We start from the raw sequence: 14,088 nt of genomic DNA, 5'->3' as shown, positions 1-14,088 counted from the left end.
CTGCAACAGCCTCTTTCTAAACCTGCCTGCCTCTACTCGCCGACCGCTACAACTTATCCAGAACAGGACTGTGAGACATGTCCTTTTCTTCAAACCCAGGGATCGTATCTCTCCAGCTTTGAAATCTCTTCACTGGGTCCCTGTGGAGGCATGTATCAAGTTCAAGACCCTTTGCATCGTCCACAATGCTTTCTGAGAACCGGGACTGCACTACCTCCAACTCTCTCTTCCTAAACATATCCCTTCTTGAGTTTTCTGCTCATCCACTTCAAACTCTCTGAGGGTCAGATGCTTTCCTAAGCACAGAGTTGGGGTCAGATCTCGCTCTTCGGCTTGGGCCTCCCTCTGGAACAGCCTCCCTGCCTCTCTCAAACTTGAGCCGAACCAACTCAGGTTCCGGAAGCAACTCAAGACCTTCCTTTTCGCTTCCTCTTCCTCTCCTCCTCTCCCCTGCTGATGTCCTGACTGCTCCACGCACTGGTCACCTGGCTACCCTCTGAACTCGGGCCCAGGCTCCTGCGTGTCCAGTTGACCTGGCACTGTCTCCGTGTTCTCCCAGCACTTATGGTCTGTGTCTGCAACCCTACAGTACCTTCTCTCTGCACTTATGAGCTACTCGCTGGCTGCACTTATTGAGTTACCTGCACTTCTCCCCTTCCACTTTCCCTGCACTTGTATGATCTGAATGACACAAGGCCTACTAAGATCGTTGTTTTTGTCCTTCTTCCATTTCTCCTTCCTTGTCTTGTCACGCCTATAAATACTTGTGTACAGGCGCACTATAAATGCCATATCATATATAGTCATCGCGCCCCTCCCCATTTTTTACAGACCGAGGGGAATCCGGGCTCTGGGACACAGGTCCCAACATAGACTCCCCCCAGGTCCGCAAACGCAGACCAGTCCAACAGCTGTTGAGGGGGAGGTGGGGTATCAGAACAACCATTGGGACTTGAACCAGTGGAGGGACTAGCAACGGAACCGCAGGTGGAACACCCACAGGAGTGGGACGGGCAGCGACACCAGCCGGATGACCTCCACAATGTCCTTCTGGAGCCTCATCTGAGGGTAACGCATGTGGAGGAGGAAGTGCTCAAAGAAGCGGTCCTCACAAGCAGGGCCCGGCCCTCCGAGGCGCTGGGCCTCCGCTCCTGGTCAAAGCATCGAGGCACATGGGGCGTGTAGCCATATGACGGTGATGGGTAGATGTATCCCTGAGGGGACCAGAAACCTGTACGGTAGGATTCACTGCCACTTCCAGGGCAAGGAAGATGAGATCATCCTGAAAGCCTGTTCAACGGGTGAAAGCATAGGCAGGCCCTGAGCTGGATCCAAGATGGCCACCTGCCTGGCAGGCTCGGCCATTTGACGCTCTGCCATTTTGAAGTCTGGAAGAGAGGGCGCAGAGGCCTCAGACACGAAAGGATACAGCTTGGGTCTTGCACGCGAAGCAGAAGCGTCGACCTCCAAGATCCCTCTAGTAGGCGCTGTGCCCTCAGCCAGATGGCCGGTAGTCGCAAAACACTTATTATTGACCTTGGAGCAAGGTCTGGTAGGCTGGGAGCCCTAGGCACCTCTGCTGTTAGCCATGCTTTATCTAGCCATGGACAGACTCTTGGAGGTGGCACTCTACGATCCCTTACCCATGGGGTAGAATAAGGGGATGGGCCTTATCGTCCTACCGAGGACAGCCTGGTAGGGCCCCTGAGCACCTCGGGAGCTGGCTGCCTGGAAGGCCTCACGTCTTTCCCCGGACTGCCCGGTAGAGCTCCCGGGTCTCTCGGCTTGGGAGCCAGTAGCCTTAGAGGCCTCGGGCCAGCCAGAACCTAAATCCGAAGAACCCCGATCCGTGGAAACCTCGGGGAAGGAGTTGCTGCGTTGTGAAGTTGTGCTGAACAGAGGGACTACCTTGACTTGACTAGAGGTCCTGGAGACAAAGTCCTTAAGGTGGGGCGGAGGAGAAGTGTGGAAAATCTCCCTCCACCACAACAAAAGATTCTTCAAAGCCCTGTGACCGAGAGCGCTGCAGGCCGAATATGAGTCCCAGCGGTGGTCGTGCTCCAAGCATTCAAGACAGAGTGCAAGGGGGCTCTGAGGCTGGGTACGAACAGTGGCATGAGGCACATCTAGTAAAACCTCCAGCGGTCGACATGTGCCGGGGGAGGCGAGGCACTGAATGGAAGTGAAATAAGAATTGGAAAAAACAAACAGGGAGCAAGCAGAAAGCTAAAAAGGCCTCCACACTGGCTGCCAGGTCTACACCGTCGTCCGTGTGATAAAACAGACTGAGGTGAGGCGGCGGGGCCTATACTAAACAGGCTTATGGGCTTTCTCTTTTGCATCTCGATTCTTTGTATTTTACCTGTACTATAGAGTCTATTTTCCTCCATAGCCCTTATAGGCATCTGTGTTTTACCATTGTAGCACACAAATTTTTATTGGCAGTGTTACTGGGGAAACTTAGGGTCCTCCTTTGAGATTATTTCATTTATCCTAAAGTAACTACAGTTCTTAAGGAAAGAGATACATTTCATTTCTCACCTAAAACTGTATAAGCCGAGAGATTGGCACACACCACCTTAAGTGGAGTGCCAATAGGATACCTAGCATCTCCCCTCACTCTGCTCCTGTAACATTTTAGTCCAATAGGCCATCTCCTAGCTATGGCTGGTTGCAGTGGATGTGTTCTACCAACTATTGTGTAATTTTTGTACCGCAGGCTATGACCCTAGTCCTGGTAGTGCACAATAGGGGCACCTAAGATCCAACCTGAGGCCTTCCCTTCTATTTTCGCAATTACTAGCATGGCTGTTCTTAGTTAACCCTTCTTCTACCATTCTGGGAGGGGGAGGTCGGTGTGGGTTTTGCCTTTGGCGGGAACTCTTGGGTGTCCCCGCCTAGGCTTCACTGTCTCTAGGCAGGCAGGAAGTGGGGGGAGGAGTTTTCCACCCCCCGGTGCTTTGTCTGCCAGAGTGTCAGAATAGAACCAGCTCCCACTGGGGGTCTGCTGTTTGATTGGAAAGCCAAACACTCCAGTCTGTAAACTGCTAAGGAAGATTGCAAAGGAGTGAGTGTAAAAACTGTATAAAAAGTAAGGCTTCTGGAGAGTAAAGGAAGTCGACCACTGGAAGATGTAGTAACTGAAGAAGACAACCAGAGACGCCTGCAGACCCTTTACAACACCGTGAAGTGACCACTGCTGTCCTGACCCTGATTTCGGTGCAATAGAGAAACTCCTAAGAGGGCGACACCTTCCCTTCGACTGGTGCGAAGAACCAGTCGCCAAGACAAACCTTTTGTTTTGAGCCATCTCCCGAGGTCCAGTGAGTGTCCAGAGCCGAGAAAACCTATTAACTGGAGACCTGCTGCCCATTCAGAGTGCATAATCGTGGAAAGGCTGAACTCGTCCAGATCTTTATTGAGCACTCAAGGACACTCCAGATATCTGATCCAACTCGCCCAGATCCCCTCATCGAGTGCGGGATTGCAGAAAGCGAAGATTTACAGGTTGAATCGTGTCCTTTGTTGGTGCCAAATCCACAGAGTGACCCAAGAAGTTGATGAAAGCCGTGCCAGAGGTCCTCCCTCAATACTGCTGCTGAGAGATCCTGTCCAAATGGACAGGAAAATTCCTGCCTTTCGTCATCAAAACAAGGAATCCAGAGACCAGGTCCAGCACCGTCACATTGAAGAGAATCCAGCCACGATCCCTTTATTCAAACCTAAGGTACTGGGGGAGGAGGTGGGGCGGCGGAGTGGTTTGGGGTGGGGGGGGGGGAGATATTGCTTGTGTTACTTTATCGAGTCCTTAACAGAGTCTCCATTGTTAGCTGTTAACTTGCAGCATTTTTAAAGACTACAGATTTTGAAGAAATCCACAGGAACTCTTTGTATTCTGCTGCTTGTGAAGTCTTTGAACCCTCTCCGAACTGACTTTAGCTAGGGTTGTGTTTTTGGACTTAAAAGACTTGATGTGCGAAGAAAAAATCTGTAGAACCTCGAACCTGGCTAGTATTACGCTAACCATTTTCCTTCACTAAAGTCACGTTCTTATATGTGTATGCAAAGTAAATGTCTTACCGTATTTCGGCTAAGAACCGCAAGTGAACGTAGTTACCGATAATACAATAGTATTGTCTTTTCACTTTCTAACGTTGCAACAAACGCAGCTGCGAACAATCACAAACTAAGACGTGTCCTTAGAAAAGTATCTGACGTTTTCTAGTGTAAACGTATGAAGTATATCAAGTGATTTTGGTATAAATATAATAAATGTATATTTTTATATAGATTTAAATGTAAGCGTTTCTTTGGTGTGCTTTGCTAATTGGGTTCAGCGTACATATCTACAGCTCACATCTTCCTCTTAGGATAAGTCTGACTGCTCTGCCACTCTTCCAAGGTTCCAGCAGTAGTTCAGACTGATAGAGTTGGGGATCTACAAACCACTGGGATAGTTTACTAAAGTTTTACCTGCAGATGGGACTATATGAAAACGACCCTAACAAATAAGCTTACAGTTCACCTGAACTCTAGGACATCACTCATGGCATTTCAGCGCAATCTGAAAACTTTCCTTTTTTTGTTATTCCTATTCGGTTTCATTTCTTCTCGTTTCTTGTTAATATCACACTTTCCATAACCATTTACGCCCAGATGCAATGGATACTGCATAATGCCCAGGTGGTTGGGCACAGTATAAATCAACCAACCAAATCAACAGAACAGTTATGTTAACTTACTCATCCCGTTGACTCCCGATTTTTCCAGAAATCACTGCTGATGGACACAGCCTTCTATGCTTCTTCCTGTCGAGGAAGGCCCAGGCAACGCGGGTGCAGAGGACACCTTTGGACTTGTGCGTTAGTCTTGGTCAGTTGCAGTGCTTCCAGGCACCTTCCAGCTAAATACACAAATGAAGAAAATATTAAGACTTCTGCAGAGCAGGGGACCTAAGGACACCTCTAGGAGGTGAAGAAGAATGAGCCAGCAAGGTCAGGGCGGCAGCAGGCGATCTTTCAAGGACGAACAAAGGAACAGGTGCTGCACGGCTTCTGTTGATGCAAAAATGCTAAAAATGCAGGCGCAGGCATCTTGTTGTATAAGTTAAAGAGCCTCCAAGTTCCAAAGATGCACTCAGAAACGCGATGGTTGCAGCGAGTTAGCTCAGGAGAGAGCTTTTCAGTCCAACAGTTGGTGCAGGGACAATTCAGAAGGCCCACAAAGCAAAGATCCTCAAGCAGGAGTAGAGACTGTTTGTTCCCAACGATCAAGGGGTTAAAGCACTGCCAGGAGTGTTCTTCAGATAAGGAAGAGGAGCAGGCTACACCAGGACGTGACTGGAGTTGGTGCTGGTCAGCTGCAGCAGTTGTTCTTCGGTCATCAACAGTCTGGTGGTCTTCGTAGTAAACTTGTCTTCAACCGTGATCTGAAAAATGGCTGCAGGAGTCATCTTTTTATCCAAGATCTGGACTGGACGCTCCCTCAGGTCCACCAATGGTAAGTATCTGTACCATTGAAAAAGGAAGTGGCTATCCAATCATGGATAGCAACTGGCCACGGCAATGGCCCAGCAACAGACATTCAGGCACATGGGTGTGTACTGGGGCCAGAGAGTCCCAGCCCCTACATCCAGGCTCACAATGTTAGGTAAGAATTGATGCAGTCGCACTGTGTGAGAGTACAAAACACTTATCTGCTTGGTATTAGGCAACCCCCCTTTTGGTGTAGGTCTAAACTACACAAGTTTACAATGTGACTGAGCAGCCAGGCCCATCTCAATAGGGGTAAATGTGAGCTGTACAAATAAAATCCGTAAATAAAAGTAGCCAAGTAACACTTACACTCATGGTTTCAGTTATAAATAATTTTGTAACACCAATTTCTAAATAAGTGTTCTTTAAAAAAGAAATCATTAAATAATGTAAATATAATATAAAATTACTTTTCCGAATCAGAACAAGGTCGTGGATAATCTTTGGATATGCTTCTTGCTCAATTTCTACACCCTGAGGTGTCTTCAATCACAAGGACAGTTATGGCATTTATATAATCACACTAGTTATACTTTGCAGATTCTAAAGGTTTACCTAAAGGTTTAGGGAAGGAAAAGGTTATCAGTAAATGTGAGGACAACTAATATTACAATGAAATCTAGACAGGCCTTTCTCAGCAGTAATAGTTTAAAACAAGTTACCCCCTATGAAGGACATACAATATTAATGTCAATAGACTCGAAGAATCTTCAGGGCGCCTGGACACTCACGGTCAATTTGAAACAGTCTATGGAGCTGAGGCATTTCTTAGAATCACAGTCTTGCACAAAGTTAGAGAGCTTGTTAGAAAATCACTTGTAGTGTCACAAGCTGTTCAGACTGTTAGAAACAGAGTTGGAATGAACTCTAAAAGTAAGCCAATGCAATTCCCAACTGAACACACAGCTTAAAAGACAATTAGGTGAGTACCCCAAACCTAAATAGTACCTCTGGTTTGGATAAGAAGGTCCAGCTGGGTTCGGTCTTGCTGCAGCGGTGCAGACCCCTGTTCCTGAGCCTCAGTCGTGGGGTCAAGAGGGAGCACGCCTTGAGGGCTCTTGCGGCGGCACTTGGGAGGTCATCAGCAGCTGCAGGCTCTTTTCGATTTAGCGGCACTTTGCGTTTTTCAGCGCTTAGCAGACAGCACCGTCGTGGATGTCGGATACCCGTTGAGCTACCTTGACTCCTTAGGTCCTGCACTCTGGTGAGAAGGCTAGGGATCTGGTCGTCCTGCTTCTGGAGGGTCCTTAGGAGGAGACTCTTGGAGCTTCTAGCCGGATTCGTTACCGCATCAGATGTTTCACTCGACTACGTATTCCGCCACCCCTGGCATTCGGTTCTTACAGCAATGAAGAAGTACAGCCAGTCAGAGAAGATGGTCCTGTGGAGTTTACCTCGGGGTTAGTTGGTCCCTTCAGGAGCTTCTCTGTCGAATTGAAAAAGGAGTTTCAGCACAGCAGCATGGCTTCACCAGGGAATTCGAAGGTCCAGGAAAATGCAGCAAGCTTCGTTCACAGTTTCTTCGTCGGGTGTTTCTCCCAGTGGTCGACTGCCTCTAGTCCCAAAACCCTTGCTGTTTACGCAGGTTTCTCCCATTCATGCACAGCCTAGGCTGGCAATCACACAGCGGGGTGGCTGTCCTCAAAGGACAGCCAGCCAATCAGGACTGGTTGCATTTAGGCATTCCTATAGACAAAGGAAAGGGGAGTTTCGGGGCCCTACCTCACATCCTGTCCTTCTGGACACACTGCAGTCGGAGGTGGGCTTCAGTGCTGAAACCCGCCAAAGGCAAGACAAAGAAAGGGCTCAAATCTGTTTCGACACAGAGTAAATTCCAAGAAAGACCTCACAAACAGAAAATGGCGAAAAAAGAAGTCAGGGGCCATTTTGACAAAATGGTCACCCATGGGTGCTGTACTGCAGCTGAAGGTTCAGCCTGAGGTAGAAAAGCACAATGGTAGAAAAACATAAATCACTGACACCAGCCATTTAAAGTATTGAGGGTAACATAACAAATGTTACATGAGAATGTAAGATAAGGGGCTACTAGGCAACCCCCAGCAGTCCACATAAGGACCTACAAAGAAAAAAGCTAAGTAAAGTAAATTTCACTTTACTATTCTTGGGAACTGTAGTTCACACAGGAAAATGTATTTAAACTTTATGAGAAATCTAAAGGATTTTTCCGAGACTCTGCATTGAAGGTGCTGTGTGTGACCATACAAAATGTAGATGCCAATGGAGTTTGTCAGACTCCAAAAACAGTGGATACACATAATCCAAATCAGGTAAAAAAACACATGAGAGTGAGAGAAAGGTCTCAAACACTCCAGGGTTGACATTAAAAAGTCCTAAATTCTAGCATAAGAGCTGGGGGTCTCTAAGGTTGAAGGGAATTAGCAGAGAAATGAGAATTCTTCCTAACACCTGAATGGAACTGTGAATCCCCAGTTGAGTTGTAAAGTAACAAACTGTGAATCGTCTGACCAAGAGGGGCCTAAGCTTGGGCAAGGGAATCCTAAGAGGCTCACTAAAGACATTGTTGAACTTTGTGAAGAGAGTCAGAAAATTGGGGAAGGAAACCCTGAGAGGCCTAACAGGAACTGTCTTTTTTGTGTGGAACTGGAAAGATCGAAGCTTGGGAAGGGAACCCCAAGAGATGCTGAGACCTTCTGAACTTTGATTGGCTGCAAAAGCCCTACGTGGAAGGTTCCAAGGGCAACCCTTTTGAGTTGAGCAATATTGAACTGGCAGAACTACACGGATTGGTAAGACTACCTGAAATCAGCTGTGGTTAACATTTGCTTTTGAATCACCATTTTTTCTTTAAGAAGACCCACTATCACATTTAGTTTAAGAGTGAGGGCAAGCATACGTTTGGACACAGACAAATTTAGTTTTTGGATTTACGGACATTGCCGGCCCTTAGAAACATCAGTTGCATGAACAACCCCCTTTGAGTTAGGGCAGATCGGCATTACACCAACCCCACAAAGTTTAATAAAGGTTTTCAAACTGTTATTTTTGAGTCTGAGTCTCTTGATACCATGCCTGCCTCACAATTACCTAACAACATTTACAATTTTGCATTGATGGACCAGAGCGAGAGAAGCCAACTGTTGGCAATGCTACATAGTTTCTTCTCATCTAAAGAAAGCCAATTCATACTATTAACCTTTGAAGCCCCCTAAATGACACCACATGCCTCCACACCACCTTAACACTGAAACAATACAAACCATAACCCGTTGACCACAACCTCAAATTATATGACATCGGTCATGCACACAACAGGGTTGCCACACAAACTCACACTAGTTACCAAATATATCCACCCCAAAATAAGCTTAGGCCAGAATCTCAATGAACACTACGCCTCCAGAGGCTGTTGCCACAAATGGCAGAAATTGAGCTGCATAAAACCTAAATAACTTAACACGAAGCCTGGCTGGTCCTAATAAAAATCATTCTTTGATGTCTGTGTTAGGTATGTTTTTCTAAAGTCCAACTTTGGTTAGACTTCATAAGACTTCTCTTGGTATTAGGCACCCAACCCTTAATATAGGCCTGTAGTACACAAGGTGGTAGAGTGACTGAGTAGCCAGGCGTATCTTAGGAGGGAGTAATGTGAGCTGTAAAGGAGTACAAAAAAAACAGTCCATACAAGGACCCAAGGAAACCCTAACTTAAAAGTCATACTAAAATATATTTATTTATATATGCACAATGCACACAAGAAAATCTAAAATGCAGCAACTAACAATAACATTGCATTGAAAATGGAATAAGATCATTACAGGAACAATAATGCACGTGATTAACCTTTCATATACTTTTCTTAACCAGCACATACAGTGACTTTGGGTTGAGGTCAGAAAGAGTACGTATATGACACCTTTGCAAAATGTAGTTTAGGAAGGAAGTAAAGGTTTAGACAGAACACAAATAGCACCAGTTTAAACTCTCCAAGATGGATATAGGCAATCTGTTTCCTAACTGAAAAAGTGTTCACAATTCAAGTTCATGGAGGAACCAGCATTGCCAAAGCCAGTAGGATCAGGAAGATGGACATTTGGGAAACCAGCAAAGGCACAGTAAAGTTGACAGAACAAGTTCTGATGAAGACCTTCAGAAGAAAAGTTAAGTAACCAGTCAGATGTTCTTGTAGAAAATACAGGAGCTCAAGAGGAGCCTTCCTGATAGCACACAGACCGTAAGGCCTGAACAGCGGAGTTGAGGTCAACTCCCAATTGAAGACAACAGCGTCCCAAAGCAAAGGAGCACTGAAAACGGCCTAGGGTAAGTACAACCCAAGCCCCACAGTACCTTAAGAGTGAAGATGAAAATGTAGCTGGCTGCCTTCTAGGTGCAACGATGCAGACCCCGATTCTTGCTCCTTGGTCGCAGTAACGAAAGGGAGGGACCTGTGACAGACTTCTGTGGCAGCACTCGGGAGAAGGTGTCGGCAGCAAAGAATTCAGCTCACTCCAGCGGCTCTGGTTTTGGTGCCTTTTTCTTAGCACCAAGAAGAAACTAATATTGCTGGTTCTTCGATTACTCGGTCCTGAACACTGGTGGGGGGACTTTTGGTGAAGAATTCCTGCCTCTGGAGGTCCACATGGATGCCTGCAAAGTTTGTCCGATTCGATCTTCGCAAAATGATGCACTCGCAAATGGTCCTGGACCCCGGATATTGGTGTTCTGCAGCCTAGGAAAGTCATAGGACGTCAGGGGATGGCCCAAAATGAAGGTCTTGAGGCTTGTTGGTCCCACCAGCCTAAGGGAAGAAGTCGTCTTTGGCAGGTCTTCCCTGTCGAGATGAACTCTGCCTGTAGTCCAAAAATCCTCAATTTATATGCTGGAACCCATTCATTCACTCACTCACTCCCATGGAGCTGTGAATTATCTGGGGGTTGGCCTGCAGGACAGCCAGCTGCCCAGTTAGAAATGGTTTCAGCCAGGCACACCTACAGACAAAGGACAGTGAAGTTCGGGACCCTGCCTCACTTCCTGCCTTCCCAGACACACTATAATTGGTTATTTATAACGTGCTTAATAGTTTCTAAGCACGGACCCCAGGGATCGAACCTGCGTGTCATGATGCCTACCCCCGGACATCCGGATCGAGTCCATCAGCCCCGGGAGCAGGCATCCAGATACTCATTAAAACCCCAACAGCCCCGGCTGGGGGCTGTTTGGAATCAGCCATGGCGCCTTAGGCGCCAGGCTCATCATAGAAATCAGCCCTGGCGCCAGGCTCATAGACTTTACTTACCTTATGCAGACCATGCTGCAAATGATTCCAAGCCAACGTGAGGCCTGGATGGGACTATTTTATTACAGGGACTATTTTTTACTCGGGTGTGGTTCTGGGGAACTTCTTACCTGGGACTACTTTGCAGGCTATTTAAACCACGTCCGAACAGCAGCTCATGCTTCGTGTTATTCTGCATCCAGCAGCATAACGCTCACTGTGTTTGCAAGTCAGCATCCAGTCTTCTGCCACGCCCACCTCGAATCCGGAGCTCCTAGACAAACGGAAAAGAAAGGAGAAGAGGTTAGATCATGGACATTATTTGATTCCTTACCTGATTCCGGACCCAGCACATCTCCGAGCCTGGAAAGGACATTATTTCAGCATGCGTCGCTTTGCCAGCAGCAGTGCCGCGTTATACTCACCAGTCCACCGCATCTTTGAACTCGGGCGCTGCCTCCATCATTTTCTTCATCGAAACCCAGCACCTGGGGGGAAATCAAAAGGAATAACAAGGTGAGCCGATAAAACCGACAAAGACAATCTCTTTGCCACCATGGGCTTACCTGCTTTACCACAGGAGGTATTATCCTTTAATTCGCTGCATCTTTCTATGGCGCACCTATAAAGGGAGAGAAAACAGCAAGTTAAACTCATGCAACTTTTACCGGACAGTGTTTGGTAATACAGACTCTTACCTAAATTCCATCAGCTGCCTCCAGGCAATATTCTTTTGGATCCAGCTGCAACCTAACGAGGGAATGGAACAAGAGTGAACATCGGACATATTGAACTCTTTAAACTTTATAGACACTGGAGTCAATATTCCTCCGGAACTCCTCCAGTACCTTCAAACCAGTGAAGTAACTGGTATCTACGCGCCCCTGCATGCCATGCAGGAGGGAGAGCTCATCATTTAAAAACATAAGGTGAGGTTACCAAGAGGAGATATCGGAGGTGATTAGTGGGGAGAGCGAGAACAGTTGGGGGGGGGGGTGGGCATCACTAAAGTCCACGGGTGGCTAAATCCCTTTCTCCACTTGCAGGAGAATACTTCTACGAGTCCAGCAGATAGTATTAGGCAGGCCAGTCCGGACTGTCATCTCAACACTACGCATCACGTTGGTGGAGACCGCAGCTGTCCGGGTCCGATCGACGCCCCTGTGGGAACCAGGTGAGCGTAACACTGTGTTGCTCTGCATCGTCTTGCTTCCAAGGCGAGCCCGTTGCCCATAAGCTATCTTCTCGAGACTGGAGCCTGGGCGGGTTTCAGGGATGAAGACTGCCAAAGGCAAAGCTCAAAGGACTCAAATCTACATGAATCGATAGAGGAAAAGCCCAGAAGGAACTGTTAACTAAAAATGGCAAAGAAAGAAGACTGGGCCATATTGAGAAAATGGTCACCCATAGGTGCTGTACTGCAGCTGAGAAATCAGCCTGCTAGTAACCTGCACAACAGGTAGTAATAATTAACCACTGCCACCAGCCTCTTAAGTTTAGTCAGTGTAACAAAAAGCTACAGGAGGAGTGGGAGGAGGAGTTGCAATGTAACCTCCAGCACCCCACTTAAGGTGGTGTGTGCTGGACCTACAAAAGAAAAGGTAAGTAAGATACAAGTCATCTCACTACTCTCGGGAACTGTAGTTCTCAAGAGAATGCATTAAAACACAAAGGAGAAGTCCAAGGGACTCCACAGTGACACTGCACAGAGGGTGCTGGGTGTCACAAAGCAAAAGGCAGATGCCTGTATTAGACAAATGAAGTTTACCAGACTCCATAAAGCACTAAAAATAACAAGCCCAGTCAGAGAAAAAGAATGAGCGAGTGGTAAAAAGTTCCACTCACTCAGGAGATTAAAATCAAAAAAGTCCAGAGTCCAGCAAAAGTGCTGGGGGTCTCAGGTTCAAGGGAATTAGCAAAGAAATTGAAAATTCTCCCCAACAGTCTGTACAAAAGGCCCTTGTGCAGCAGCTTAAATGCAGGATGACACTCCCTGCAAATCAACAAAATAAATACATCAGGAAGAGGAGGAAGGATTACCTTAAAAGCGTGATGTTACGATTCCACCTATTCAATATGAGACACTGATAGTCGAATGGACCAATCATCTATCAAAGCTGTGCGATATGTGCAAAGCATGCCTATCCAAGTTGACATCAAAGAATTAAAAAGCAGGCATGAAAATTACAAGTTGCAAGCTATTAGCCAGCCATAAAAAGTCACTTGCCAGCTCAATTCTACACATGCACACAGCCAATCATGTACTTGGCAAGTGTCAATTATCACTAGCCAATCTCTAGGGCAAATTTGGTTCCCTAAAAAATAAAGGACCTGATATTAAACAAAAAACAATGAACTGATGGCACACTAACCTCTTTTCCTTCGATGAGGAAATGGGGCACTTGCCAGTTTCAGAGTAGTCTCGCTTGCATTTTGAGCAACATCTTGACCATTAGAGGGTGGATTCTTTGGGACTGAAATCACCCTTGTTGTTCGCCGCAAACTTACTGGCATGTTGGCAGCAGAGAGGAGAGCCTTGGAAGTCAATTTCTTTCGTCTTTTGGCAGATAAAACACTTCTGCGTACCTTCCTCTTAGTCTTTGACTTCTTCAAGTTCAGCTTTCTTCTGACCTCCACTGTGTGAAAGACTTGAGGGACTAAACTTGTTTCATCAACACCATTAATTTCAATATCAACCTGTAGGTCATCTGGGGGTGTAACTAAGGGAACAGTGGTTTTTGGACCCTGAGCAGACACAAGAATGGCTGTTTCGGGGCTCTGAATTGAAACAGCATACTGGGATTTGCTGGAACCAGCAAAGAGCTCCAGCACCTTGGATATTTGGAGGTCATAAATGCCAGAGTTTGAGATGTATGTCCCCAGCTGAGAGAAGGCTACCTTGCTGCACACTTTGGGTGTTGGGAAATCAGGCCACATATCAAAAGAGAGAGGGGAAGAGCTGCTACTGCTGCCACTCTGCGGGTCAGTAGGAGACAGTAACCCTTGCCGGAGCCGGACAAATTCCTGGAAGTATTCTTCCACCTGAGCACCACAGTGCTTGGTCTCTGCCAGTTGAGCTTCTTTAGCTTGTCGGAGTGCGTATTTCAGTCCAGGCAAGAGGCTAGTTACTGTGCTTGACATCTTGTCGCTGCGTTTTCCAACTTTAACTTCCTCTGCATCTTTAGTACACACATTAAAAAAAAAGAAAAAGGGAAACATTACAAAGCTGGTCAACTTGTTCATGAAACCACCAAACATATTTAAAACATAATCATGAAACTTTACAAAGGCTTTCAACTT

At 46.7% G+C, this 14,088-nt stretch overlaps 1 protein-coding gene across 7 annotated transcripts in view; it reads right to left on the bottom strand.

Annotated features, from left to right (window-relative positions):
- TASOR2 (transcription activation suppressor family member 2) overlaps positions 1-14,088 on the bottom strand; it is a 1,665,218-nt gene that overhangs the window by 1,181,972 nt on the left and 469,158 nt on the right. For all 7 annotated transcript variants that reach the window (XM_069629643.1, XM_069629647.1, XM_069629648.1 and 4 more), the window contains exon 14: positions 13,161-13,967. In XM_069629643.1, the coding sequence (XP_069485744.1) occupies positions 13,161-13,967 (807 nt within the window). The remainder of the gene's footprint in view (positions 1-13,160; positions 13,968-14,088) is intronic.

This window comes from Ambystoma mexicanum, chromosome 12, assembly GCF_040938575.1.
Source record: "Ambystoma mexicanum isolate Mex_15411 chromosome 12, UKY_AmexF1_1, whole genome shotgun sequence".
NCBI lineage: Eukaryota > Metazoa > Chordata > Amphibia > Caudata > Ambystomatidae > Ambystoma > Ambystoma mexicanum.
Note: the sequence above shows the minus strand (reverse complement) of the source record. Positions and strands in the feature narration are given on the sequence as shown.